Below are 27,857 nucleotides of genomic sequence, written 5' to 3' on the forward strand. Positions count from 1 at the left end.
TTCTACAGACCAAGGTGCGATCTTGTCCCTGGCAAAAAGGATGCTGGAAGGCCCTAGAAAAACTTTTTATTTAATAGTGGCTTATTCATGACCTGAGTTCGATTCCGACGAAAGTCGGTTTCAGGTAGGCCGGCTCAAGGTCGACTCAGCCTTCCATCCTTCCGAGGTCGGTAAAATGAGGACCCAGCTTGTTGGGGGTAAAGGGGAGATGACTGGGGAAGGCACTGGCAAACCACCCTGTAAACAAAGTCTGCCTAGTAAACGTCGGGATGTGACGTCACCCCATGGGTCAGGAATGACCTGGTGCTTGCACAGGGGGCCTTCACCTTTTTTATTTGTAGAACCTGTTTATACCAGGGCTAAAATGCACCAGTCAGTTATGGTGCCATGCAAGAGACTGGCTCATTTCAGACATGTGAAACGCTAGTTTAAACTGACTTTAGTTAGCATGGTTGTCTGAATGTGGGCCACTCCACTAACTATAGAACTGGAAACCCAAATCTAAAAACCATGGCTTGAAATTGGTTTATTAAGCACAGTTAGTTTTACCTGTGGTTTCATGTGACATACAGACATGGCGTTCTTGGCTTTTTCCTGATGATGCCTGGCCAGTGGCTTCTCAGGGCCTTCATAGCACTTAAAAATATTATTGCCAGGCTATATCCATGTAACCAAGCAAGATTTCCGAGAATTGTGACAGAATTAGCATCTCTCTTTTGTTTCCCAAACAAAAGCTCCCCCCACACCGCGCCCAGACTTGCCCAGATCCATAAGTTGTAGCTGTTTTCACGGCCAGCACAGAACACGAACCATCTGTCTTACTGCTTGGCAACGCTTGACAAAAGCAGGCTTTGCCAATCCCTTTAAAGATACCGGAAAACCAGCCAAGAAGCAGCTGCGGTTCCTGTGGGACGACACTCGGCCATCTTGGCTGTTCCTAATTTAATTCCAACTCGGAGCAAAGCCCACCTACAGCCATCAGACCCATTCTATGCGTAACACAGAATGAGCTGATAGAATTCCGACATGTCCCCCTTCTGACACATCTCTCCTTTCGCATTTTTTGCCAGGATCTCCTGTCGCACAAGAATGAAAGGATGTTCCCACCTGAAGTGGGATCGGGCTATGAGGCAAGCGATTCATCAGCTACACAGAGACCGAGGTCATCTTTGTCCAAATTGCTCTTTTGGGATGGCACAGTGACTGATGTGCTTTGTGTCTGACAAGGCCTCTTCCTGGGTTAACCACATACTAATCCACTCCAGAACCAACAGTGTATGAGATGGATTCAAAAAGGAAGTTCTGGGAGCAAGTCATTATGTGGAAAGAAAGTTCTTGGTTGGGAGACCACCAAGGAATACCAGGGTCACTGTACAGAGGCAGGCCAAGCACCTCTGTTAGTCTCTTGCCTTGAAAACCCTACTGGGTCGCCACAGGTCAGCTGTGACTTTACCATGCTTTACACACTGACACCAGCCATGACCTATTCCAATCTGTCTGGCATCCTATACAGGGGATGAGAGGTCTCGCCATTGGCCTGCGGTACCCGTTTTTCTCCCCAATCTCTCCTCCTTCAAAAAATCTAGCCTGAATAGCATTCTAGAGAACTGAAATGGTTACTGTTTTGTGTTGTTTAAAAAAGGTAAAGGTCCCCTGTGCAAGCACCGGGTCATTCCTGACCCATGGGGTGATGTCACATCCCGAAGTTTACTAGGCAGCCTATGTTTACGGGGTGGTTTGCCAGTGCCTTCCCCAGTCATCTTCCCTTTACCCCCAGCAAGCTGGGTACTCATTTTACTGACCTCGGAAGGATGGAAGGCTGAGTCAACCTTGAGCTGGCTACCTGAACCTGTCTTCCGTAGGGATCAAACTCAGGTCGTAAGAAGAGCTTGGACTGCAGTACTGCAGCTTACCACTCTTGCCACCTGGCTCGTTGTGTTGTTTTGGGTGTTCTTAATAAAGAATATTACAGGGCTTTCGGTTTCAGATACTTTTGGCATCTCGCTCTGCAAGCATGATTCCCTTGGACAGCTACGGGAATCCATGCTATGCTGTCTCCATCTACTGAGTACCAGAGGAAATAGCTGGAGAAGAAATTCCCAATTGCCCTGCTGAGTTTGCAACATGGGTTCTCCTGGGGTGCAAGTGAACTTGGTCTTCAATCACTCCAGAAAAACCCGCACCTCTTGAAAATGCTATGAACCCCTCTTCTCTGAGCTCTCCTTTTTATTTAATGATCTCTCAAATCAACCATCCAGAGGTACAGACCCGACAAATGAAAATCCCCTCCCATAGCAGGAGACTTTGGCAGACAAACTGCTTTGGGCCCGGCTTGCTGGGAATGAGGGTGGGATATAAATGTAAGGAAATAAATAAATAAAATTTCAGGAGGAGGATGTTGAGTCAGTATTGTCATGCTTGGTGGGAAGTGCAAGTAGAAATTGGGGGGAGAGGGATTCCCCCCCCCCTCTTCTCCCTTCTATCTCATTTTGACCCCGCATACTGCAGAATGAAAGAAATGTACATGCAATCAGAACCTAGTGTAATAGTTTAGGCGACGAGATGTAATTTTTTTTAATTGGTAGTTATAGAATGAACACCACAATGAGAAGCCAAATGTTGTCCGTGGATTATTCAAACAGTCATAGTGTTATATCCTTTTTTAAAACATACATTCAGTACAATTAAGGAGGGGGGGAACAGGCATAACAATTTGTATTCCACACTGCCCCACCCCTCCCTGGCCACAAATTCAGATTGCTGTTATAGCCTGCAACTGAACCGCTGACATCAACCAAACTTGTACAATTGTCCATACTCATCCAAATCCAGCTTCGAATATATCTGCCGTAAAGATAATTTGAATATTGAACGAACCTCATTCCCTGCAAAACTGTGAGCTGCTCATTTGTCCCCATTAAAAGGCACCAGAAGGGAGTGATGGGACACCCATGGTATCGTACGGGGTGGGCTTCGAACTCCAGATCGATCTGTCTCAATAGGCAGCATCCGGGAGAAAGACGAGGGAGATTATTGAAGGGGTGAAGGGGGAAATCCATGGGTGCAGAGCTGGGCAACGTTTGTTTTCGTGCTGCAACAGCCCCTAGGAAACACCAGAGTCCGAAGCTTCTGGAATAAAATGAGGCTTCTTGCAAGTAGCCTCCCCGACAAGCTCATCTCTGTGACCTCCATTGCACAAAAGTTCTTGGTCGGGCCACTTGCGTTTGCTCGCAAGGTGACAGGCTTCTTCGCTCCACTTCCCCTCTGGCACGCCGAGGGTCCTTAAGCAGACGATAGCAGCGGCTTGTTCTGCCAGCTTCTTGGACTTCTCCCTGGAGGAGAGATGGGTGAAACAACTAAGAGCAGCACAGAAACTATGCTGGCTACTCGCCCTAGGATACAATGAGAATAAAACATGACAGATCCCCCCTCTGCAAAAGAGCTAGTTTCGAGTCCAGTAGCACCTTGAAAGAAAGTTGATTCCTTTGAAATATGGTGTTGGAGGAGAGTGTTACGGATACCCTGAACTGCCAAAAAAAACAAATCAGTGGGTCATAGATCAAATCAAGCCTGAACTGACCCTAGAAGCTAAAATGACTAAACTGAGGCTGTCATACTGTGGTCACATTATGAGAAGACAAGAGTCACTGGAGAAGACAATCATGCTAGGAAAAGCTGAAGGTAGCAGGAAAAGAAGATGACCCAGCAAGAGATGGATTGACTCTATAAAGGAAGCCATGGACCTCAATTTGCAAGATCTGAGCAAGGCTGTTAAAGATAGGATGTTTTGGAGGACATTGATTCATAGGGTCACCATGAGTTGGAAGCAACTTGACGGCACTTAACATACACACACACAGGACCTTGAAGACCAACAAGATTTTCAAGGTATGAGCTCCTGAGAGTCAAAGTTCCCTTCGTCAGATTCAAGTAGGAATGGAGATCCCCTGAGCCCTTATATCCCTATCAGAAGGCGGGATGGGTGTTGTGAAAGAAGGGAGTCAGGATGCAAAGCACGATGCAAAATGTAATCACCTTGTTTAGAGCAGGGGGGAAACGCTTAGGGGCGATGCAGACCAACATGGCTGCCCTTCTGAAACCCTCTGCAAAAGGTTCCGTGCCAAGCCGCCCCCACCAGGTGGAGCGAGTTGCAGCAGCTTAGCCTCAGAAAACACGACCGAGTTAGGGCAGGGAGCTATCTCGGCAATCCTGCCACCCCATGGAAACCACATGGTTGTTATTGCAGACTCTGTCCTTTCACGTGATTTCATCAGGAGGGTTATTATATGTCACACTGAGAATCTGTTGGGGCTATTAAAACAGGATATTACTTTTTAAAGAAATAAGACTTCTTATCAAGGTGAACTTCCGACCCAAGCTTTGTGCAAGATAATGATCTGGGGCTTTCTTGCAGGGCTGGGGACAAGCCTCCCTTCAGTGGAACTGGGACAGAAAGAAAGAAGATGAAAGTCTGGGCCAAGGCAACAGAGTAGGCCAGTGAGAAACAAATTATCTCCCCAAAGGATCCGACAATAATGGATGCAAACAGGTATAATTCCTGGCTTGCAAAATTCAGTTTACATTGTGGTTCAGAGTTTTCCTAGAGCAGGGTTCTGAGCTTATGTTTTAGTCCAGAGCACATACAACTTGTAGTACCTCTAACAGTCCAGACCTGCCTGATTTCATCAGAGCTCATAAGCTATGCAAGGTTGGTATTTGGATGGGAAACCACCGAGTAAGACTGGGCCTTCAATGCAAAGAAAGGCAATAGCAAAACACCTCTACACATAACCCTGGCTATGAACCAAAAAAGCATTTAGATTCTGTTAAATCTAAGGGAAAAAAGAATATAATGTGCTTTTCTGGTTCAAGGAAAAATAAAATTTCATTTCCCTATACTATAAAAAGGGGAAATGAAATTTAATTTTTCCTTGACACTATAAAGAGAAAAGTTGCCCCATCTCTCACGCAATTGACCGATCTATTTGACAGCAGATAACACAGTATCCACTTCTCAGGAAGTGTCTTTAGCTGTTTTATTCAAGGAGAGAGATATTTATTTCGTGCAAAATTATTTTGTGGACACGCTAAAACAATGTGGGTTAAGGAGTCTATTTGATCTGGACAAAAAGGCCATTTTCGTTCTTCTGCAATAATTTTATTGTATCGCCCTTGTGTCTCGGCTGTGTCTAGGGCATTACATCTCGCCAATAAGAAAGGTCGTCTGAACTTATGAATTTCTAACCAGTGGAAATAGTCTGGCAAGGAGAAAGGTCTGTTGAAGGGTATCTAGAAGAAGCGAGGTGAACATTTACACATTTAGATTCTGCACATGTAGTACACGGGTCCAAAAGACGCACAGGCATGAAGGGTGATACTGCTTGGAACGTGCTGCGATTACTATTTTTAAAAATAATTTATCCGTAGAAGAGAATAGGGATGGATGGAGGGGAAGAGAGGGGTGGGACAAACCAAGAGGGTCATGTTCCCAGGGTGGGGGGAAAATGAAACTCAAGCAAATGCAGACAAAGAAACCAAAACGAAAATTATTCACCTGGCACCTGAACACAGACAGAGAAGGCACCAGTCAAACCTCACAGCAGAAAGAGTTCCATGGATCTGGGATCACCACCGAGAAGGTACTCGACTGGTCACCAGCTCCTCATCTCAGAGGACAGAGGCACCAGGAGATCTGCAGAAGATCTTAATGGGCAGGCAGGTAACTACGGGAGGTCTTTCAGATGACCTGCAAAATCTGGGCTCAGGATCAGGCCAGCATTTTTAACCGTGCCTGAGAAACACTGACCACGAATGTAGCTCTTGTGAGAACCTGGGTTTTCCAGATCATAGTCCTTGACACTCTAACCACTACACCACGCTGGCTCACAAAGTGTAAAATAAACGATCTTTTCTTTCAGGGTTCATATATTATCTGCACTGAATCCAAACATAAATATATTTTTTTTCAGCATCCACTTGAAACCCTCTCACCCACCCCGACCTCCAAAATGGCTTACCAAAAGGTTGATCTGTACTTCTGTTTGGCTACTGTGACGACGGAACGGAAGAGTCTATCCAGCGGCCTTTCAATCTAAAAACAAGGCAAGAGGCCCAGGGATGACTTGATGCTGCTTCTGTAAAACCAAAATAAGCTCCCCTGGCCTGAGAGCGACTCCCCAGAATCTGCTGCGATGTGCAAGGGGGTACGCCTTTTGGATCACATGGTGGAGCAGAATATTTGGGGCTGGCTCTGGCCAAAAGGCAGTGTGCACTAAAGAAAAGTGGCCATTTTCTTCAGGTGAACTGCTCTCTATCAGCTAGAGATCAGTTGTAATGGCAGGAGATCTCCAGCTAGTACCTGAAGGTTGGCAACCCTACTTTCCCAGCTGGTGAGCTCACGTTTCATTCTGCTTCCATGTGTAAGGGCTGAACCGGACCGATGCAGCCAGCCTGACCTCCGTTTTGCTCTGACCAGTTTCAGTGGCGAGGGATAAGCCCTGACCAGCTTGCATGGGCTTCGAACAGTGAACCACGAGGGCCACAGCAAGCCAATTGGTATTGTTCAAGGGAAACCACACATAACTGCGTCATTTCTTCTCTGTTAGGATCAGCCTAATAGCTGGTTATGAACGATGCGAAGGACATGCATGCATGTGCTTTGGTAAAAAAATACACACACACAAGGAAGGGGAAAAAACAATGGTGTCGGAGGGAAAAAATGTATTCCACTGGAAGATCCCAATGCGTTTTGTCTCTGACAAAGCTGTATGCCAAAAGCATTGGGATCTTTGAGAAAACGAATTTCTTTTCCCCTCACACCATCTTTCCCTCCCTTCTCTACCTTGATTTTGTATCAGTTTATCCCTCTTGGCTGCATTTTGTAAAAACAAAAAAACCACCAGCTCCGTGGCGCTAAATGAATGGCGGAAATCATGCCCCAAAGTTAGGAATTATAAATGTTCCATCCGCTCATTCTGAAAAAGAAAATATTTCGCTGGTGGGTTTTTTCATCACTCCCTTAAATTTCCAATTGTTATATTGGAAAAAATTGGAGAGGGAGCCATCAAGGGAAAGAAATATAATGTTTCCCGTTATTTTTTTTCTTGGGCTCTCTAGCTTGGCTAATGCACCCGTCTGCAGAATGCAAAGACTCACCGTTTCATATGCAGGCTGAGGGTGTTTTTCTTTCCTGCACCATTCCAAAAGACACATTTTGGGCGTAATCTGTGGGGGATATTCTCGCCTGAGAAAAAATGGAAAACAAATAGCTGCATTGCAGGAGAAGGAGCTGGGGTACTTTTAACAGCAAAGAAAGTACGGCTGTAAACCAATTAAACTTCCTTTCACCAATTCAGACCACTGGTCCCTTGAGCTCAGTCTGGCTACTCCTGGGTCTGAGGAAGAGAAAGGTCCTTCCCAACCCCGGGAACTTGCCAACCTACAACTGCCCCTTGGCATGCAAAGCAGGTACTCTACGACTAAGCCATGGCCCTGCCAGGAAGCCCTTAAGAAAAATATGAAGCTGCTTTATCCAGAGTCAGACCCCATTGCTCCCTCTAGCTCAGTACTGTCTTCTCTGACAAAAAACAGGTCTCCACAGTCTCAAGCAGAGGAAGGTTTTTCCTAAGAGTTTCTCCATGGAATCCTTTTAAACTCAGGAGCAGGGGTGTGCATTTGACAAAGCCTAACTGGAAACCCCCCCGAAAAGCACCTGAGTATGTGCGCCAGATGGTATCAACGTCATTACGGAGCCTCACCATTCATGGTGGGGTGAGTTCACTTTGACCCATTACACTTTTGGTCTCTGGACCGCTGCCTTGACATCCGACTGTCCCTCTGGAAACACATACATTTGTCTTTCCAATTCTAAAGCAGCACAGGAAACAAGGTCAATTTTTCTTACTTGTCAAATTTAACTGCCATCTTTATGACGTCGGCATCTTCCATCTGGTCATCTTCATTGCGATCTTTTGTTTCCAATGAAGCTTTTTTGACCTCTAGAATGGCTGACGTTTCTTTGTAAAAACTACTCATTCCGAATATTTCACTAATCAAAAAACACACACACACACACACAATTCAGTTATGACTTGAAAGATCCAATCAGATCACATACAGGAAAATTATATCAGGTAATAGTGATACTAAAGAAAATTTTCAAGACTTTTCAAGAACACAGGAGGGAAGAAAGAGGGAAGAAAGATGTTGCAAGAGAGATGGCAGAGGGGAAGGAAACTCCCATCTCACCCTTCACTTCTCCCCTGCAGATAAAGAGGCTGCAGATGAATAACGGGGCCATTCTGGCCTCAAGATCTGTCTGGGTTGCAATACCCCAGCTAACCACTAGGAAGCACTCACATCCCATTTGTAAAATTCAAAGGACAAAATAGAGACGAAACATTTTCTGGTGCAGAAATACCTGCTCCCCCAGTCAGACTCATTCCTGAACCCAAGCCTCCCCAAAACAAGATAATTCAGCCCCTCCCAAAAACCCATAGAGTCTGTCAGGATTTTGAGATCAGCAGAATATAGGACACTGAGATGATTACCATCAGAATTGTTAATATTTATAGCAGGTGTGCAAATGCAAAGTTGATTCTTTAGAAATGAGAAGCCCCAACCCCACCCCAAAAAATCAGGAGCTCTCCAGAGGTGGCTTTCAGTGCAAGGAGGTGTGGTGGGAAAAGAACATTTAGGAATCCCTGGAGCAGATGCTGAAATGCTTTCTTGCACTCACACAACATCTCTGAACTACATCCTTAACCTTGTCCCTTGTAACCGCAGGTTTGTATTTACTGCTGAAAAAAACAGCCGAGACTGAACTAGCAAAGATGCCAGGACTCATGAAGGACTTGCAGCTGGGCAGGCCACACAGAGAGCGGCTGCCTCTCCCCTGCACCAGATATCAGCTAAATGGGGAAAAAAACACCCTTTCTTTCAAAGTTTATTTTTGAAGCTAGCTAGTATTCTGTCATTCAGGATACAAAGAGGCAAAAAAGGCAAATAGCACTGAAACGAATCACACTGCTTTTAACATTTTGATTTTCACACTGATCTTGTGCAATTTGAAGGTGCTCTGGTATTAACAAGGAGTATTCCCAAATTGCATAAAAGAAGAAGCCTTTCGCTTCCAAACAATGAGGGCTAACTGGTAAGCTTAACAAAACGTTTCTTTGTATGCCCACAATTACCCCTCTTGGGAGACTTTTTCTAGATGGAGAGGCAAACAAACAAACTTTAAATAGAGGAACTGTCCCTTTCCTTCAGGAACCTTAAAAGACACTCATTGAAGCTCTGCAATAATATAAATAACTAATTAAAAACTTTGCTAAAACATAATTAGCGGGTTTCTTAATCAGCTAAGAGTCTTTGAGAGCACAAAAGGAACTGGCCGTCATCAGCAGAAGCATAGAACAGCGTCTCAAAGAAACCACCTCCCCAAGGACCTCCAGAAGGACCCTCCCCCCTCTTCTGATACATCACGTTGGTAGAACTAGATATTTTCTTTGAATGGAACAATCCCTACCAGATTTCCTCCAAGGACTGCGCCGCATGCAGCTTCTTTCCTTGTGCATTTTCTAGCTGCTCCCTTAACATTTGGCACAAACAATATTTTGTGTTGGTGTAATGGTTATCGTACCACACTGCCTGATGGAAAAAGACACAAGAAACAATCATTTAAGGAAGGAAGTACTGAAGCACTGGGAGGATTTGCCCACACCACTCAACCTTGTTCATTTATGCCAGGGATACTCATTCGCAGTGGCTTGGGAGAAACATGTGGCTGATGTGCTACCTGTGGCTCTTCTGAGCACCATTCCCCAATGAGGCACCTGCCCCACATTCCAGGAAAAGTTGGCAAGGACCTTGCCTAGTATGGCTTGTGGTTGACGAGTGATTCCCACCCTGAAATACTGGTAGAACTGGGATGAAGGCTCATCCTCTTCAACAGCCCCATCCCCCTTTCTCTGCCACCTCTGCAATTTGGTCCCAGCCCCCTGGGGGGCTGTCAGGAGGAGAGCCCGCTGGCCACCACAGAGAGCCACTAGGGAAAAGAGTAAGCTGGCCACAGCAGCAGGGAAACTTCCTGGTCATCCACTGCCCTAGAGGGCTACTAGTGGCCAGAAGCGAGAGGAGCCAAGCCCCAGCCAGCCCTCAGGGCCAACTGGTTTAGACCCTTCATCAGCAATGGTAACTGGAATCAGTTCACCAATTGTGTTTTTCTGCTGTCAGTTTTCAAGAGGAAGAGACGGGTGAGCCCACCGTTTGCACCGCTGAGCTAAACGACCCCTGCAATGTTGGCCTGTAGCACCACAGGGGCCTCCCCGCTAGCATTGCTCCAGGGCCATTTTCCCCTCCCAATCCGCTCCTGCACAGTGGGGTGGTCGCGGCGCTTCTACTCCCCTTTCTCCACAGCCAGCTGGCTCTCCTTCTGGCACCTGGACAATCTCACTCCGTTCTCTTGCCTGGTGGTCGTGCCTCATGATGAGGAGAGGGCGAGAAGGCAGAGAGGGAGGTCCTTTCCCTCATCCCAGACACACAAGGGTGAGCGAAGGTTCGGCAATGGTGGGTAGAGAAAACCCTACATGCTTGGAGGTACTCTGATCACGTAAAAGGTTATGACGACATACTGAACATTTTATATGCCGACTTTCTCTACCACTTAAAGAAGAATCAAACCGGCTTACCATCACCTTCCCTTCCCCTCTCCTCCCCACAACACCCTGTGAGGTAGGTGGGGCTGAGAGAGCTCTAAGAGAGCTGAGACTAGCCCAAGGTCACCCAGCTGGCTTCATGTGTAGGGGTGGGGAAACCAACCTGGTTCACCAAATTAGCCTCCACCGCCCATGTGGAGGAGTGGGGAATCAAACCCGGTTCTCCAGGTGAGTCCACCGCTCCAAACTACCGCCCTTAACCACTACTCCACACTGGCTATATTATATATTATATTAATAGTTACATGTACATGTATGTACATGTTACATGTACATGTATGTATGCCCTGACCTGGATGGCCCAGTCTAGCCTGATCTCGTCAGATCTCAGAAGCTAAGCAGGGTCAGCCCTGGTTAGTATTTGGATGGGAGACCACCAAGCAAGTCCAGGGTTGCTGTGCAGAGGAAGGCAATGGCAAACCACCTCTGTTAGTCTCTTGCCTTGAAAACTCCAAAAGGGATCGGCATAAGTCGGCTGTGACTTGAAGGCACTTTACACACACACATGTATGTTTAAAGGATGGTGCACAGGACATACAGTAGACATGTGGCTCTTCTGGTACTTGGGAACGTGGCTCTCCATGAGTTGCAGTGAGTCCCACTGACTTATACAATAGGATCATTAGGCTGTGTGTGTGTAACCTAATATACAAAAAGGCATGCAAGCCAGCTGACAAAGAGCTTGTTCAGACATTCATTTCTGGACCCAGGATAAGCACCCCTTGACACTAACCCATTTTGGTTTTTAAGGAAGAAAAAGAAAGCAAGAAAAAAGACTGAATTTTAATCCTCCATGTGGCAGACAAGGCTTTGAATACATGAAGATATGAAGCTGCCTTATACTGTCAGATCGCCCAACTCTCTTGCCCAGTAGTAATTATCTGCCAGCAACTCTCCACAGTCTCGAGAGGAGGAAGGTCTCTCCCAGTACCTAACTGGAAACACAACAGATTGAACTTGGGATTGTCTGCATGCGAATGAGACGCTCTACCACCGTGTCACAGACTCCCCTCCACCATAAGAGGCCAGACAATTGGCCCATCTCGCCTAGCGCTACGACTGGCAGTAACTCAGGCACAGAGGTCTATTTGTAGGATTATCCCAAGTCTGCTCCTATTAAATTTGGAACAGACGGCGAATTTGGCACCTTCTGCGGATTTCAGGTGCACATGTGGCCACTGCAACTGTGAAAAATCTAAAAAGTAGAGAATCCCAAAACATACGTATTTGATGTATTCCTGTATGATGTCGTTCAGGGGCCGGGATCCTTCCTTCTGGAAGATGGAGGGGTTCCACATTGCCGCGCGAGCCACCATCACAGAGGATGCTGCCGTTGCTTGCCGGAAGGCCTCCAGGTCGGAATGTTCTTTGATGAAGTCATGGGAGCCTCCACTGAAAAGAGCAGCGGAGGTGCTCTCGTCAATACGGGCAAGGCACAAAACCTGCCACTGCGCTTGAAACACACAGGAGACACGGGCGCATTTATGCACGGAGCATGCAAGGGTGTGTGCTGTGTGTTGCGTGAATAAGTGAAAGTCACACAGGAGGACAACCATGAGTGCTGCTTGCTTTTAAAGAAGGAGAAGGAGGAGGAGGAGGAGGAGAAGGAGAAATCAAACTGACTTACAATCGCTTTCCCTTCCCCTTCCCACAACAGACACCCTGGGAGGTAGGTGGGGCTGAGAGAGCTCTAAGAGAACTGTGACTAGCCCAAGGTCACCCAGCTGGCTTCGTGTGTAGGAGTGGGGAAACAAATCCAGTTCACCAGATTAGCCTCCGCCACTCATGTGGAGGAGTGGGGAATCCAACCCAGTTCAGAGTCCACCGCTCCAAACCACCACTCATAACCACTGCACCACATTAGATCTCTACACCACGCTGGCTCACTACACCACACTGGCTGGAAGAAATCTAGCACACCTCCAAACTACAAATGGCATGTACACCAACATCTTCAACATGCTGGGATTCCTTATTATTCCTGACTATCTCACATTTCAAAAGTGTGCGACGCGTTCAGTTGGATGAAACAACAACAGCTACCTATTCATGGCATTAGATGTCAACCCTGCCTTTCCTTTGGGGTCCACGGGCAGTCTCCTATCATCTAGAGCTGCACAGCTTCAGTAAGACTGCTGCATCTGGTGCCTGAAGACCTTTTTCTGGGCCAACATGCTATGTTCCAAGCAGTCAAAGTACTTTGTCTACAATGCCTTAGTAACCATTATAATGGCCCTGTGTTATCACCATGCAGCTGGAAGGTGGGGAGACTGAGAGACCAGGGGCTTGCCAAAGAGGCTTGAAGCAGGGCCTTCTCAGCTCAGAGCCACTCCATTATACCAGCTTTGACCATAAGTGGAGAGAAGCTAGCACCTAGATATGCTTCATGTAAGTGACAGCGGACATTTGGGAAGGAAGATAGCAGAAGATTTCAAATCCTGGGACATGGGACACAAACAGTCAAGAATGTCCGAGCCCTCTTTCCATTACCTGCTCAATTTCTAGTACGAGGAGAAAGCAGCTTATTCCAGTTGCACAAACTACTGATCGCTAGCAATGGTAAAAATAACTTTGGTGTAGCTGCTTTCTCCACCTTCAGAGGTTATGTTACTGTCCTGGGCCGGCAGCCGCCCTCCCCTCTTGCCCAGGACTCCCCGCCCCGACAACACTTACCGAGCGGGGGCAGCCAGTCGGGAGGAGGGAGGGCCAGAGCGAGCCGCCGACAGCTCAGGCAGCTGGGGACGGCGTGGGGACCCGCTCAGAGCGGCGCTGCCCTGCAGCACGAGGAGGCGCTCTGGGACACCAGGCGAGACCGGCGAGGCGCCTGGAGGCGACGGGGGCCTAAAGCTGGCGGCAGGCCCGGCCATGGGAAGTGCCGGAGAGGTGGTGGCGGGAACGGCGCAGCCCATGGAGCCCAACAGGCGAGTCGGGAAGCCAGGCGGAGCCACGAGGAAGCCAAGCGAGGTGGGCTGTTCCGCTGCCAAAACCCGCCGGGCGAGAGTGAGGAAGCCATGTGCTCCCTGGCCCAGAGGCTGGAAGGAAGCTGGGGAAAAGGGGGAGAAGGCGGACCCAGGGACTTTATGTAAGCCCAGTGAAGGGATCAGGGGGGTGGAGGCAGCTGATTGGGGGGCGGTCCTAGGAGGGTTGCCCAGGGATAAATGGCCAGGTTGAGCGGAGGCTGAGGAGGAGAGCGGAAGGTAACCACCTGCACTGTGACGGAACAGGGGCAAACTGGCTACTACCGACGGGGAGGAGAGCTCGGACTCCCCATCGGACTGGTCTGAGGCCGAGGAAGCTCTCCTGGGCTGAACAGGCATTGGGTGGACGGGCACTGGAGTAAGCTCCTCGAAGGCCCCGCCCCACAGTTACGATCACCATGGTCAGCTGCTAACAAGCAGAAAGATTGAACCAGTCATCCCCAAAGTGAAGAAGTGAGCTGTCAGTCCTGAAGAAGAGTTGGTTTTTATACCCCAATTTTCTCTACTTTAAGGAGTCTCAAGCCTTCCCTTCCTCTCCCCGCAACAGACACCTCGAGAGATAGGTGGGGCTGAGAGAGCTCTGAGAGAGCTGTAACTGGCCCAAGTTCACCCAGCAGGCTTCATGCGTAGGAGTCCGCCGCTCATGAGGAGGAGCGGGGGAATCAAACTCGGTCCTCCAGATTAGAGTCCCACCACTCCAAGCCACTACACGCGCTGGCTCTCATGGAAGCTCTTACTGAAAGAACTGTTAGTCTTTCAGGTGCCACTGGACTTTTGCCTCAAAGTGAGGAAATGGCCCAACTCTTTATTAGTACTCAAAAATGTATTTAATATACATGTGCAGTGTTTAGGTTAGTGTTGTCTATCATTTTTAAACAACAGCAAATTTTCATTTGAGAGGTTCCCTCCGCTTACTAGAAACATTGCTTACAGTGCCGCCCGATGCAAACCGACTCCAGCCTGAGCTTTTGACGGGCAGAGACGAAAGTAGCTCGGCAGAGGATTGTACTGTTGGGAGGTAGGCAACACCTATCCTAAGCGGACACTGTAAGTGAATGATAAAAACGCAGACCGCCATGGGACATGGGCCAGAATCTTGGGGGTTGCCAGGGAAACACAAAAAAGAAAAGAGAATGAAGAAGTCTAAAGCGAATAAGACAACAACAGAACAAAGGGGGAAATGCACAATGGCTTTATCACTTTTTGTGGTGGGGGTTCTTCAGGACACTGAAACGCAAAGGACTTTAAACACATACGTTCGCTGCTGTGGCAAATGGCCTTGGTTTTAATTATTCTGCCATTTGCTTTTATCTTTTTAACTATCTTTTCACAGTATTTGGGAGCCGCTGTGTCTATAATTATCTAGAGGAACGGGGAAACAAAAGGTTGGGGCACAGCTTCTATTCATTGGGCATGTCACTGAGCACCCAACTCTGTGTTTATCAACATGTATGAGTTCACTCTATTTTTCCCACCACGGTAGCAGCATTCGGAAGAGATCTCTGTTGCATAACTGTGGCTTTGTCAGCGCTACCAACAATACCTGGCTTTTTCAATTGTCTCATAACACTGTATAGAGGAGGAGGAGGATTTGTGCCAGTAGAGAACAAGAAAAGAAGAATGAATGGCACATCAGCGGCAAACAATGTCAAAGAAAAGGATCAATAGTTTAAACGCCACAACAGATCAATAGTATCTTAAAAACATCAGAGTAAAAAAAAAGTCAATGGATTGTTCTGTCATCTGCAAATCCTGGCAGTATTATCTTATACTGCTTGTTCCCCCTCGTTTTGTATCACAAGGAATATAGCATGACTGTTCATGAATTCACAGAGTACCAATATTAGTTGCAATAACAACAATATTCTTTCTAACCCTAACAACAATATTCATTCTCTTGGAAAATCAGTGCTTGATTAACAGTATTGATTGTAAAACTGTCAATCTGTTGCAAACTAATTGTCAAAGGGGAGAAAAAAGCAAGGGGGGGAGATATAAAGTACATAATAAAGTGTTACTGAAACTTGGCTGAAAGACTCCCATAGTTTGAACACAATAACTGAAGGATAATAGGAGAAAACAACGGATGGAACCAAAAAGGAAGAGGATTAATACTATGGGTCAAAAAATGCACACACCTGCACAGAAATCCACAATGGCGGGACACGTTGGCCCTGTTGAAAGCATGTGGGTAAGAAATAAATGAAGAAGAAAGTAAGAAAAAGAATATTGTGGTTGGAAGTCTGCTACGGACAGTTACAGTAAGGAGAGAATATGGGCAACACTTTCTTGAAACAAAATGACAAATGTGTCACATGAACACATGAAGCTGCCTTATACTGAATCAGACTCTTAGTCCATCGAAGTCAGCATTGTCTACTCAGACCGGCAGTGGCTCTCCAGGGCCTCAGGAAGGTCTCTCACATCACCTGCTTGCTTAGTCTCTTTAACTGGAGATGCTGGGGATTGAACCTGGGACCTTCTGCATGCCAAGCAGATGCTCTACCGTTGAGCCATAGCCCCTCCTCTACCTGGTCTTTTTAACTGCCCGGTCAAGTCATAACCAACTTATGGCAACCCCATGAATTTTATACCTTGAGCTTCAGGAGAGCTGATTTCAATAAACTTTAAAGAAATTCTAGGCAGGAATCCATGGCTCAGTAAGCCACAGGAATACAAGAGTGGGATGTGGTGGGGGTGGAGGGAGTCTGCCCCAAAAGAAAGGTACTGAATGCCCAATTGCAAACATGACTAATGGCAAAGTAAAAAGGGAGACATCTAAATAAACCAGTTTTGATTGAATCAATCGCCTAAAGTAGAGAAAATCAAGGACACATATAAGCAATGCAAAGAAGGACAGTTCACTGGGGAGATCTACAGATGAGAAACGTGGACTGGTAGGGGAAGAAGTCAGAGGAGGGCAGAGAAGATGGCTGGGGAAGGGTCCACAAAACCAGCCCCATGAAGAAAGGTTGAAAAGGCTGGTAATGCTGAGCCTGGAGGAGAGCAAGACAAGGATGTTACAGCCGTCTTCTGTTATCTGAAGGGTTGCCTCACAGAAGAGATGCCCCGAAAAGGCAAGACTGGATATGGTGGGCCTTAAGTTACAGAAGGGTTGATTTCAGCTGAATGTGAAGAGAAGCTTCCTAATGGTGAGAGCAACTCTACAACAGAACCAGTTGCTGTCAGGGGGCACCACACACTTTCTGGAGGTAGTCAAGCAGAGACTGGTGACATCAGTCTGTTAGGAATGCTCTAGCTTTGCATTTCCTGCACTCAGTAGAGAGCTGGGCTAGATGGCCTCTAAAACGCCTTCCAGTTACATGCAGAGCATCCTTTTTAAATACTTGCTACTCCGTGCTACGATAAGAGCCCCGTGGCGCAGAGTGGTAAGCTGAAGTACTGCAGTCCAAAGCTCTGCTCATGACCTGAGTTCAATCCCGATGGGAGTCAGTTTCAGGTAGCCGGCTCAAGGTTGACACAGCCTTCCATCCTTCCGAGGTCAGTAAAATGAGTACCCAGCTTGCTGGGGGTAAAGGGAAGATAACTGGGTAAGGCCCTGGCAAACCACCCCGTAAACAAAGTCTGCCTAGGAAACGTCGGGATGTGACGTCACCCCATGGGTCAGGAATGACCCGGTGTTTGTAAGAATATAAGAAGAGCCCTGCTGGGTCAGACCATCTAGTCTAGCATCCTTTTTCACACAATAGTAACTCAGTTGCCCTGGAAGGGCCAACAAACAGGGTATACAGGCAAAAGCCTCCTAGAACTGATACTCACAGGTTTGCTACATCTTACATCAGAAAAGATATTCTTTTAAAGTGTATAGACAACGCTCACTGAAATTTCAAAAGCCAGAAGGGGGGCTTAATATGATTTTCCTGAGGACTTCTGTGCCCAACACAGGGCCAGAACTAAGAAAACCCAAAGTGGGCAACACAGTAAAAACTGCAGAATTACATCAAATATGAGAATATTCTTCAAGTGCTCATATAATTTATAGAGGTCACAGAATCCAGCTTCTTGGTGGATTTCTCTCTTCTTTTTCCCCACGCCAGCTACAAAGAGGCCCCCCACCCCACCCCTGGGTGCCGTCGCAACACTGCATTTCCTGGACGAACCATTCTGCTGCCGGCTTCCCGTTAGTTTTGTTTGTTTTTTTCTTGACAGATTTTCCATTACCCGCTGCCTGTGGACGGCTCAAAACAAGAAGCCCGCTCTCTGTCACTTACTTGGCTATTACCGGAATAGAGACGGCTTCCGAGATGGCTTTGATCACGTCGCAGTGGACGGGATGCTGAGGCCTCTCTTCTTTCTTCCTTTGCAAAGGACAGAGTAAACAAACAGATCAAAAAAGATTACTGGCACAGTGTTCCTCTCCATGCGGAGGCAAGTCTAGCCAGCCAGGTACTCCTGATGCCGAACGACAGCTCTGAAGGGCTGAGAAAATTCCTTCTCCCCGCCCCTGCCCCCCGGAGAGGCGGGTGATTTACCTTCCATGAACGGCAATGGCAGCCACTCCAGTCTTCTCTATCTTCTTCACTAAACTTAGTGTTTCTTCTGTCTAGGGGGATTAAAGAGGGCAGAAAAGGAAAAACATCCATCACTCACGTTTTCTACTTCAAGGAAAGCAGTACTTGGGAAGGGGCTGTGGCTCAGTGGTAGAGCATCTGTTTGGCATGCAGAAGGTCCCAGGGTCAATCCCTGGCATCTCCAGTTAAAGAGACTAGGTAAGTAGGTGATGTGAAAGACCTCTGCCTGAGACCCTAGAGAGCCGCTGCTGGTCTGAGCAGACAATACTGACTTTGATGGACCAAGGGTCTGATTCCGTATAAGGCAGGTTCATGTGTAGCTTTATAGTGATGGCAGGAGGGGGAAGTGCAGGAGTGCCAGCCCCACCCGATGCCCTAGATGTCACAAAGCAGTGGCCTGCTCAAGCCATGGATTCGGTCTACGTTCTGTGAGCTCTATGGGCCAGACCCCTTTTCAGACTGATCGTCCAAAGCACAGGCAGCAGGCAAGCTGCAGCAGGACAACCATGATCAGACCTCAACCTGCCTGGGCCCATCACTTGGCAAGAGCCACACCGGCCCCGTACTCCTGTGAGCAAGCAATGTTCAATGCTAATTGGAAGAGCAGGTTACAAAGGCAATTAAAACAGCTAACCCCCCCAGCAAACCTCTGAAAGATCTATACTTCTGCTCAATCTCAGACTCTAAGCACACTTGTTTCCAAGTTCTGTTTACTTTCCAAGTATATTACAGGTTTCAAATGTGGCACAGAGAGTAGGACGTTGTATAACGAACCAGGACAAAAATAGGAACACTCACAACTGTCGCTTTGGAAGGCTGTCAGGCCATTGCTCCCATCTCCGTGGCTACATTTCTGCATACTTCCCCACTGAGTAGATGATCGCTAGAACCACACCAAGGGACATGGTGCACTGCGTTTGTACTAAAGTATGCACTGCTGAGACACATTAGGGTTCTCAATATTGCTTCGGCAAATGCTGGCAGACTTTGGGGGTAGTGCCTGGGGAGGGCAGAGTTTGGGAAGGATGCGATGTCACTTCTAGGTGACCTTCTAGGCTTCCACACCTAGTCTCTGTGCTCTTTACCACAGAGATTAGGGGAAATTCCTAGAGCATCCCTACGTGAAAGCTATTTTTTCTCCTTCTCCTCAATTCTTCAGTGGGTGGAGGTAAGTAATTCCCCACCACAGGTAGGCAAATGGGAGGTCTACAGTGCACACACACACACACACACACACCAAATATGTCTTCTGGACTACTGAATTAAGAGTATTGTAATATACTATCTTTGATAACCTTAATTACTGAGAACTTTACTAGGGACTGTCAAGAACAGCAGGTTTTCTTCCCTCACTTCTGACTCAATTATTTTTAAAAGCTAGCAATTTGTTCTTTCTTATTAGGAACACCACAGTGATTTTGCTTTTCAACATCAGACATTTCAGACACCTTAGTGTGTTCTTACTGATGGCAAGATCCGGATTTTGCAGGTCACTGGCTTACATATTCCTTGGACGAGGGTAGTGAGAATCTAAAGAAAGAGAGGGGGAAGAGTACTGTTTACCAAATTTTTAAAAAGGGTATGCAACATTTTCCATCTTGAATTGTCTGGCCAGTTCAGTCTCTCTGCTCCCTTCCCACTTCAGTTTCTTTCTCAACAAAAACTGCGCAAGAGGGGGAAAAAGCACATTAAGGCTTTCCTAAAGAACAGTCCTTGCAACCAAGACCCCTGTCTTATGAACACTTTATTGTCTGATGAGACTGGTGGAAAACCCATATTTGGAAGCCTTTGGCTATCAAACTGTCTGGTTCACTATTTGCTCTGGAGCTGCAATACTAAACTGGGCATGCAGAGGGTTACCATCTGGCCAGCCTGACAACTGTACCTCCAGACAGGAGAGAGCAGCACAGCAGATCTCGTGTGCAAAGTTAAGTCACACACTTGCATGACAACCCCAGCCTGCATTCTTTGTAGTACACCTTTCCTATGTTTTATTAAGTAAAGGTCCCCTGCGCAAGCACCGGGGTCATTCCTGACCCATGGGGTGATGTTACATCCCAACGTTTCCTAGGCAGACTTTGTTTGCGGGGTGGTTTGCCAGCCTTCCCCAGTCATCTTCCCTTTACCCCCAGCAAGCTGGGTACTCATTTTACCGAACTCAGAAGGATGGAAGGCTGAGACAGCCTTGAGCCCGGCTACCTGAAACTGACTCCCGTCGGGATCAAACTCAGGTCGTGAGCAGAGCTTGGACTGCAAGACTGCAGCTTACCACTCTGTGCCATTACTTACATCAATTATAGCCCACCTTTCTTGCTGAGACTCAAGGAGGGTTAAAGAATATCAAACCATCAGACAGCAGAGACCTCCAGTTAACAGAATTGGACAAACAAACCTGGAAAATTTTCCAACGCTGTATTTTTCTGTGGAAAATATTCCACCCCATATTTGTGAATACAATCTATCTATAGTTTTTAAGGTTGTTGTGATGCAAATCAGTCATGCTAGATGGGCTAAAGATAAGATACAAAGCAGTTCCAAACCCCAATGTTTGTACAAGGTCCAGGTTTCTACATGGTGTATTTGTCTTCTTTTGCCAACTATTTAAATTTTGCTAACTCTATTTAAATATTTGTTTAAATCTGAATCAAAAACACTTTTTAATTCAGATTTTACCTAAAAAACCCACATCACTGACTATAATACAGAAAGGGGGTATCAAAGACAAAAGACCATGTATTACATACCAACATTGTGACAGACTATGAAAAGGTCAAAGGTAAAGGTAGTCCCCCTGTGCAAGCACCGTGTCATTACTGACCCATGGGGTGACATCACATCCCGATGTTTACTATGTTTTACAGGGTGGTTTGCCATTGCCTTCCCAAGTCGTATAACGCTTTACTCCCAGCAAGCTGGGTCCTCATTTTGCCGACCTCGGAAAGATGGAAGGCAAAGTCATCCTTGAGTCAGCTGCCTGAAACCGACTTCCATCGGATCAAACTCAGGTCGTGAGCAGGGCTTGGACTGCAGTACTGCAGCTTACCACTCTGCGCCAAAGGGCAGACTACAAACTCATCCAACATAAAGTGACTTCCAGCACTTCTCCCATTACTCTCCCATTCTATTCCTGGAACATTTCTGTTTTGTGCTTTCTATGGAATGAGAGCAGCATGGGGGCCTTCCTGGCTGTCTCAAGTAGGCCATTCCACAAGGTGGGAGCCTTCCCTCCCCGCAACTTACCGTATATACCCGTGTATAAGCCGACCCGCGTATAAGCCGAGGTGCCTAATTTCTCCCCAAAAATGGGGAAAAATTAGGCACCCGCGTATAAGCCCCCCCGCAGGCTTACCTGACCGGCTCCTGGCGGCGAAAAGCTGCGCTGGCCCGGTGGGGGTGGCTTTCCTGCAGCCGCTGGAGGCCGCCCCCAGGCCGCTCCGGGCGGCGGAAAGCGGCACGGGCCCGGCAGCCTACCAGGCAGGCCTCGCTGGCCGCTCCCAGGCCGCTCCCAGGCGAGCGGGCCGGCGGCGGCGGCAGGGGGGGGCGGCGGGGGGGGGCGGCGGTGAGGCCTGCCTGGGAGCAGGCAGGCCCCGCTGGCCGCTCCCAGGCGAGCGGGCCGCCGCCGGTGGCGGGGGGGGCGGCGGCGAGGCCTGCCTGGGAGCAGGCAGGCCCCGCTGGCCACTCCCAGGCCGCTCCCAGGCGAGCGGGCCGGCGGCGGCGGGCGGGCGCGGGGGGGGGGCAGCGGCGAGGCCTGCCTGGGAGCAGGCAGGCCCCGCTGGCCGCTCCCAGGCCACTCCCAGGCGAGCGGGCCGGCGGCGGCGGCGGCAGGGGGGGCGGCGGCGAGGCCTGCCTGGCAGCAGACAGGCCCCGCTGGCAGCTCCCAGGCGAGCGGGGCGGGGGGGGGGGCGGCGGGGGCGGCGGCGAGGCCTGCCTGCTCCCAGGCAGGCCCCGCTGGCCGCTCCCAGGCCGCAGGAAGGCGAGCGGGGAGGCGGCGGGGGCGGCGGCGAGGCCTGCCTGGGAGCAGGCAGGCCCTGCTGGCCGCTCCCAGGCGAGTGGGCCGGCGGCGGGGGGGTGGGGTGGGCGGCCGCGAGGCCTGCCTGCTCTCAGGCAGGCCCCGCTGGTCGCTCCCAGGCCGCGGGAAGGCGAGCGGGCTGGCAGCGAAGGATGGCTGCAATGGTAAGTTTCCCTCCTCCCTCCTCCCCTACCCTACCGTATTGACCCGCGTATAAGCCGAGTTGGCTTTTTTCAGCCCTTTTTTTGGGCTGAAAAACTCGGCTTATACGCGAGTATATACGGTATTCTTCATGAATGGTACAAGGCAAAGGAAACATTGACACCGAGAATACTTACAGATTCTATTTTATCAGAATCAGACAACAGTGCTGCTCCCATACCTCCCTGAGAAAATAAAAAAGGACGACCATTAACTGATTTTATTTTTAATTTTATTCAATTTATACCAAGTTGGGGTCAGGGCAGCTTCCAACAGTTAGTATATATAATACAATACAATATAATTAAAACATAAGTTAAAATAATTACAAAAATGTTAAATTATGCTTCAGATGACAATCCAACAAGGGAAGCTGCTGATCAGCATAGAAAGTTCTCACACATTCCAAAATGAAAGGAACTCTTCACCATGCTCGTCAAGCAACAGATCCAGAATTATGTATCTGTACCCATATGCATATCAGAGATTTCATATTGATCTGTTTGGAAAGACATGGAGGATATCTGAGAAAGCAAAGTCAAGCATTCGCCATTCACTGAAAAGAAGAACCTAGTATCTTTCTTGCAAAGCAGACGCAGCTTTACAGTGCCGGTACCTAACTAGAAGAAAGTTATGTTACTATGATGGGCTATATTTACTTTCTGCCACAGAAGTCAGTGGTAGCCTTTCCCTTTTACAATCAAGGGGCTGCAGCCTGCAACCCCATTGGGTACGGGCAATATCTACCTTCCCCCCGAGATTCAAATGCCCCTGCTTTGCTGAGCCGTTGCTACCTTTGCCCCAAGCTGCTGTTCCTTAACTTTCCCTCCCAGAAGCAGCACCTTTAAAAGAATTAAATGATTAATAGTGCTTTACAATTACAGGTTTAAAAATATGTAAACATATTAGTCAAGTCGTTACAACAGCAGAAAACGCACCACAAAATACCACTATCCAGCAAAGTGCTGCAGCAGCCCCGTAGGAAACCTCCAAAGCATCCCAGATTTTATCAGGCATCTTTGCTTCTACGCAACTTAGGCTACCTTTGGCTGCAGTACGAACTCTTGGCACAATGCCCGGCTTATACATTTGACGGCTTCTTGTACACAAGTTGCCACAAATGCTGGAAGGCAGCCTTGTTTACTCCCCAGAGACACTCCCATCATAACAGTGTTATTTATTACTTGCAAAGCTCAGAGGAGCTGACGCAAAGCTCCCTCTTGTCTCCCGCCCAGACCCAGGGCAGGCCCCACACAGCTCAAGCTTGGACCAAATGCCCAGTAATGCAATCAAGCATCCTATTCTAGTGGGCATTTGGTGTTTTTACTTCCTGACCTAATCCTATTTTAATTCTGTAAACCACTGAAGACAGAAGAATATTAAGTACATTGATAGGAGTCAATACGCAAGATGAAGGGCCGTTAAAGAAAACAAAATGCTAAGTGGGAAAGTTTCAACCTGCCTTAGTGGAATATTCTTTGGGACATCCCATGTTGACATCGATGCCAGCCACGTCATTCTCTCTGAAAAGACAAAGAGGAAACACAAGAGACAGGTCTGTATTTCCATCGTACACTTTGGATCTTCTGCATCTGTACTGTGTGAAATTGCAGAACTGTCACTCTCGTGCCCTTAACTTGTCTACTACAAAAATATGACTTCTGTGATTTTGTGCTCAATGAGGGCATAAGATGCTGGTCTGAGATGTGTAATCGAAGTTACTTGCAAATGAAAGCTGGTGCAGCAAAAAATCATGAGCTTGCAATTTTTGCAGACTTACTATTAAAACAGGCTGGATGGGCAGATTATTTTAACCTTTTGCTTAATTTCAATAATGTGGTATATTTTATATATTCTGTATATTTCTGAACCTGATAGGGGCCCTGGTTTGTTCATCTTGGGTTGGTGTGATTTGATTTTGATCGTGAGAATCTGTATGAGATGACTTTTGAACTATGCCTATTCCAAGGTTAATTTTGACGATGATGATATTAAGACAGGGACAATTGGTAAAGATGATATGAACCAAGATTTGCTGCAGATTCACAGGTTACATGAAGCAAGTTTCTCAGCAAATACTAAAGGAGAGAAAGCTATCACAAAAATAAACATCTGAAAGATACTTACACAAGTCGGGCTACTGCCAGGGCTCTCTCAGCATCTGCAGTCCCCTAAGGAACAGAGAGAAATCAACATTATAGACAGTATACTTCATATCCAGACCTCAGGAACATAAACTTCAGTGAGAGAAATGGCAAAAGATTTGGTTTGCTTAGCCATTTTTAAACAATGCTTCAGAGAGAACAGTTACTGAGCAACAATGAGAATTAAGCCTTCAGTGTTTGGTGTTCCGTCCTTCCCACAGGACCCTTACCTTGTGATCCACCAACAGACCAATCATAAACAGACCCTTCTGAGTGCATTGAAATCAATGGGCTTAGAAGGGTGTTAATTTCAACAGACTTAGGACTTACAATGATCTAAGGTTGCTTAGGACTGCATTGTAAGTCAATTTATGAACTTCTGGAACCGGATACTCTTCCTTTATATGGAGTGGGAGGAAAAAGAGGAAGAAGAGTTGGTTTTTATATGCCGACTTTCTCTAACACTTAAGGAAGAATCAAACCAGCTTACAATCACCTTCCCCTCCCCACAACAGACAGCCTGTGAGGTAGGTGAGGCTGAGAGAGCTCTAAGAGAACTGTGACTAGCCCAAGGTCACCCAGCGGGCTTCATGTGTAGGAGTGGGGAAACCAACCCGGTTCACCAGATTAGCCTCTACCGCACATGTGGAGGAGTGGGGAATCAAACCCGGTTCTCCTGATTTAGAGTCCGCAGCTCCTAACCACCGCTCTTAACCACTACACAACATGAGTGATTAGTGGTTACACGACGTTAATGGCTCAGATTGTATTTCATTTAGTGGAAAGGCAACTGCTAGTCACCCCTTACCATCTGAAAGACAACGGAGTCTTTTTCCCTTTCACAGGTCCGGAACACGACTCGTTCATTAGGAGTCACAAAGTCTACTGTTCCAAGCACCTCTGCAAAACAGAGAAGGAAAGCAGAACTGCTTGAAGGCAAACATCACACAAAGAACATCCACGTTTCCACACTAAGACCTTAAAGGTGAAAATGTTTTTGTTTTTGTTTTTTTCCCCATCAAGTCACTGCTGACTTATGGCGACCCTGTAGGGTTTTCAAGGCAAGAGACGTTCGGAGGTGGTTTTGCCATTGCCTGCCTCCGCGTAGCGACGCTGCGCTTCCTTTGTGGTCTCCCACCCAAGTACTAACCAGGACTGGCCCTGCTTAGCGTTCTAGATCTGGTGAGATGAGGCTCGCCTGAGCCATCCAAGTCAGGACACAAATTTATTGCCAGTGTTAAATATACATAAAAGATATAGAGTTGGGGCTTTGATTTTTCCCAGTTAAACTGGGAAAGAATGAGCAAGAATGTTATACCTTCAAATGAGCAAGAATGTTATACCCTCAAATGAGCAAATGCTCCAGAATAGTTTTCTCTGAGAAAAAAGGAGCTACTTACCATTTACAATTCTCTTGCACTGAAGCATCTTGAGGTCAATTAGCTCCTAAAGAATAAGGGCAAAGGTTACTAAAATATGGTAGACCAAACAGTAAAATTCTGTACATTAATCTGCACAGACGCTCCAATCCAGCAGCAGAAGGAAACATATAGACAAGGTAGCTGAAAAGAAAACCTCACCTCTCCCACCTTATTGGTAACTAAGGAAATATCAGCACCAAACTTAACCATCCTCAATGCTGACAGGTGCCTTATTTTTTTTTTAACCAGGATGTGAAAATCACTTGAAACCATGTTTTTAAGTCCTGGTTAAATGAAAACCTTGGTCAAAGGGAACCCCTATCAGCACTGCCATTAAGATGAGTGCCATATTTTCCTTTAGAACATTTAAACGTTTGAACAAAAACAACACCAGGCTAAAGAATGGAACAGTATATAATGAAATAGACAAGTAACATACATGAAATGGTACAATGTATAGCAATCTATATAGTGTCTAAACATACATGTAGACAGACATTATAGTCCAACCCCGTGTGTGGGTAAATAAGACAGAGAAATCCAACAAGACGTGAAGAATACTGGTGGTTAGGTAAGTGTGGATGTTGAACAATGATCCAAAATGGATCAAAAAGGTTCAAAAGAGATCAAAGAAGGAGACGTCACTCCGGATACAAATTAGAAGTCTGTTTCTGCCAAAGTCTTCATCAGCCATTCGATCTCAGAAGAGTCTGTGCATAATATTCAAATCTTTCATAGGACATTTAAGCCTCTTGCCATATTAGATTCGATTCATCGTGCTTAGCGTCATTTTTTACTTTAGAACATTTAAAGCAGGAAAGGGAAAACTTGTTCCAGAGAGTGGGAGGAGAATCTGCACAGACCTGGAATTGAAACCCAATTCCTTAACTATGGTTAAGAGAGAGGTGGGGTTACGTCTGTGCTGACGGGTATATCTGGACCACCATTTGGGGGTTGATTCCCACAGAACCTGATCTGTGACCCAACTGACGGTTTGGCAAAGCCTCATAACAAGATGGGGATGGGGGAATCCCTTCCGAAGACTTCACAAATATTTATGTGATTGTGTAACTACAAACATGCTTTCCCAATGCCTAGCTCACCTTCTCTCCACTGGCTGCAATTCTGAGAACCCTTTCCTGGGAGTAAGCCCCACAGTATAGAATGCGACAATTCCAAGTAGACCTGCTTGCACCCATTGAGTGCAAACCAAAACAGTTTTGAACATATGAACCTGCCTTATACTGAATCAGACCCTTGGTCCATCAAAGTCAGTATTGTCTACTCAGACCAGCAGCAGCTCTCCAGGATCTCAGGCAGGGGTCTTTTGGATCACCTATCTGCCTAGTCCCTTTAACTGGAGATGCTGGGGATTGAACCTGGGACCTTCTGCATGCCAAGCAGATGCTCTACCACTGAGCCACGGCCCCTCCCCTTATTTAATCCACACAGAAAGTTCAAAATATATTTATCAAGCAAACATACATATAATTCACTGAGAGGCATTTAAAATGCCCATCTCCTCCTTCTATCCAGACGAACAGGATGGCCAAAAACCACAGCTAAACAAAACAGTCAACAGATCAGGGCATCTTTGCATTGATATTCTCTGCAAAGCTAGTGATTCCTAAATATAAGCATCGCCCCATTAATGAAAGCCTACCTCACAGTACACAATATCAGCACCGTAATCCAAAGTCAGCAGTCGCATTGGGAGGGTTCCAACCCGTACCATAGGAGCCAAAATGGCCTTGTTTCTGAAACAGAGCGATGACGTGTTCACTGTCATGACGTCTTTGCAATAATCTAAAACAAGTAAGCAAAGATCATCAGAAACAAGGTATCAACGTTGTTTTC

At 47.1% G+C, this 27,857-nt stretch overlaps 1 protein-coding gene across 1 annotated transcript; it reads right to left on the reverse strand.

The window, feature by feature from the left end:
* Window positions 1-3,103: 3,103 nt before the first annotated feature.
* Window positions 3,104-27,801, reverse strand: DUS2 (dihydrouridine synthase 2). Its single transcript, XM_056862671.1, has 15 exons — window positions 27,664-27,801; window positions 25,980-26,025; window positions 25,388-25,479; window positions 24,563-24,606; window positions 23,894-23,958; window positions 22,573-22,616; window positions 19,690-19,755; window positions 18,187-18,257; window positions 17,926-18,012; window positions 11,939-12,107; window positions 9,527-9,648; window positions 7,904-8,047; window positions 7,156-7,243; window positions 6,018-6,091; window positions 3,104-3,332 (listed from the first exon to the last, which is right to left on the reverse strand). Exons 1-15 carry the CDS (start codon window positions 27,787-27,789, stop codon window positions 3,104-3,106), a joined length of 1,467 nt encoding a protein of 488 aa, XP_056718649.1. The 5' UTR covers window positions 27,790-27,801.
* Between the last annotated feature and the right edge of the window lie 56 nt (window positions 27,802-27,857).

Source organism: Euleptes europaea, chromosome 17, assembly GCF_029931775.1.
Source record: "Euleptes europaea isolate rEulEur1 chromosome 17, rEulEur1.hap1, whole genome shotgun sequence".
Classification (NCBI taxonomy): domain Eukaryota; kingdom Metazoa; phylum Chordata; class Lepidosauria; order Squamata; family Sphaerodactylidae; genus Euleptes; species Euleptes europaea.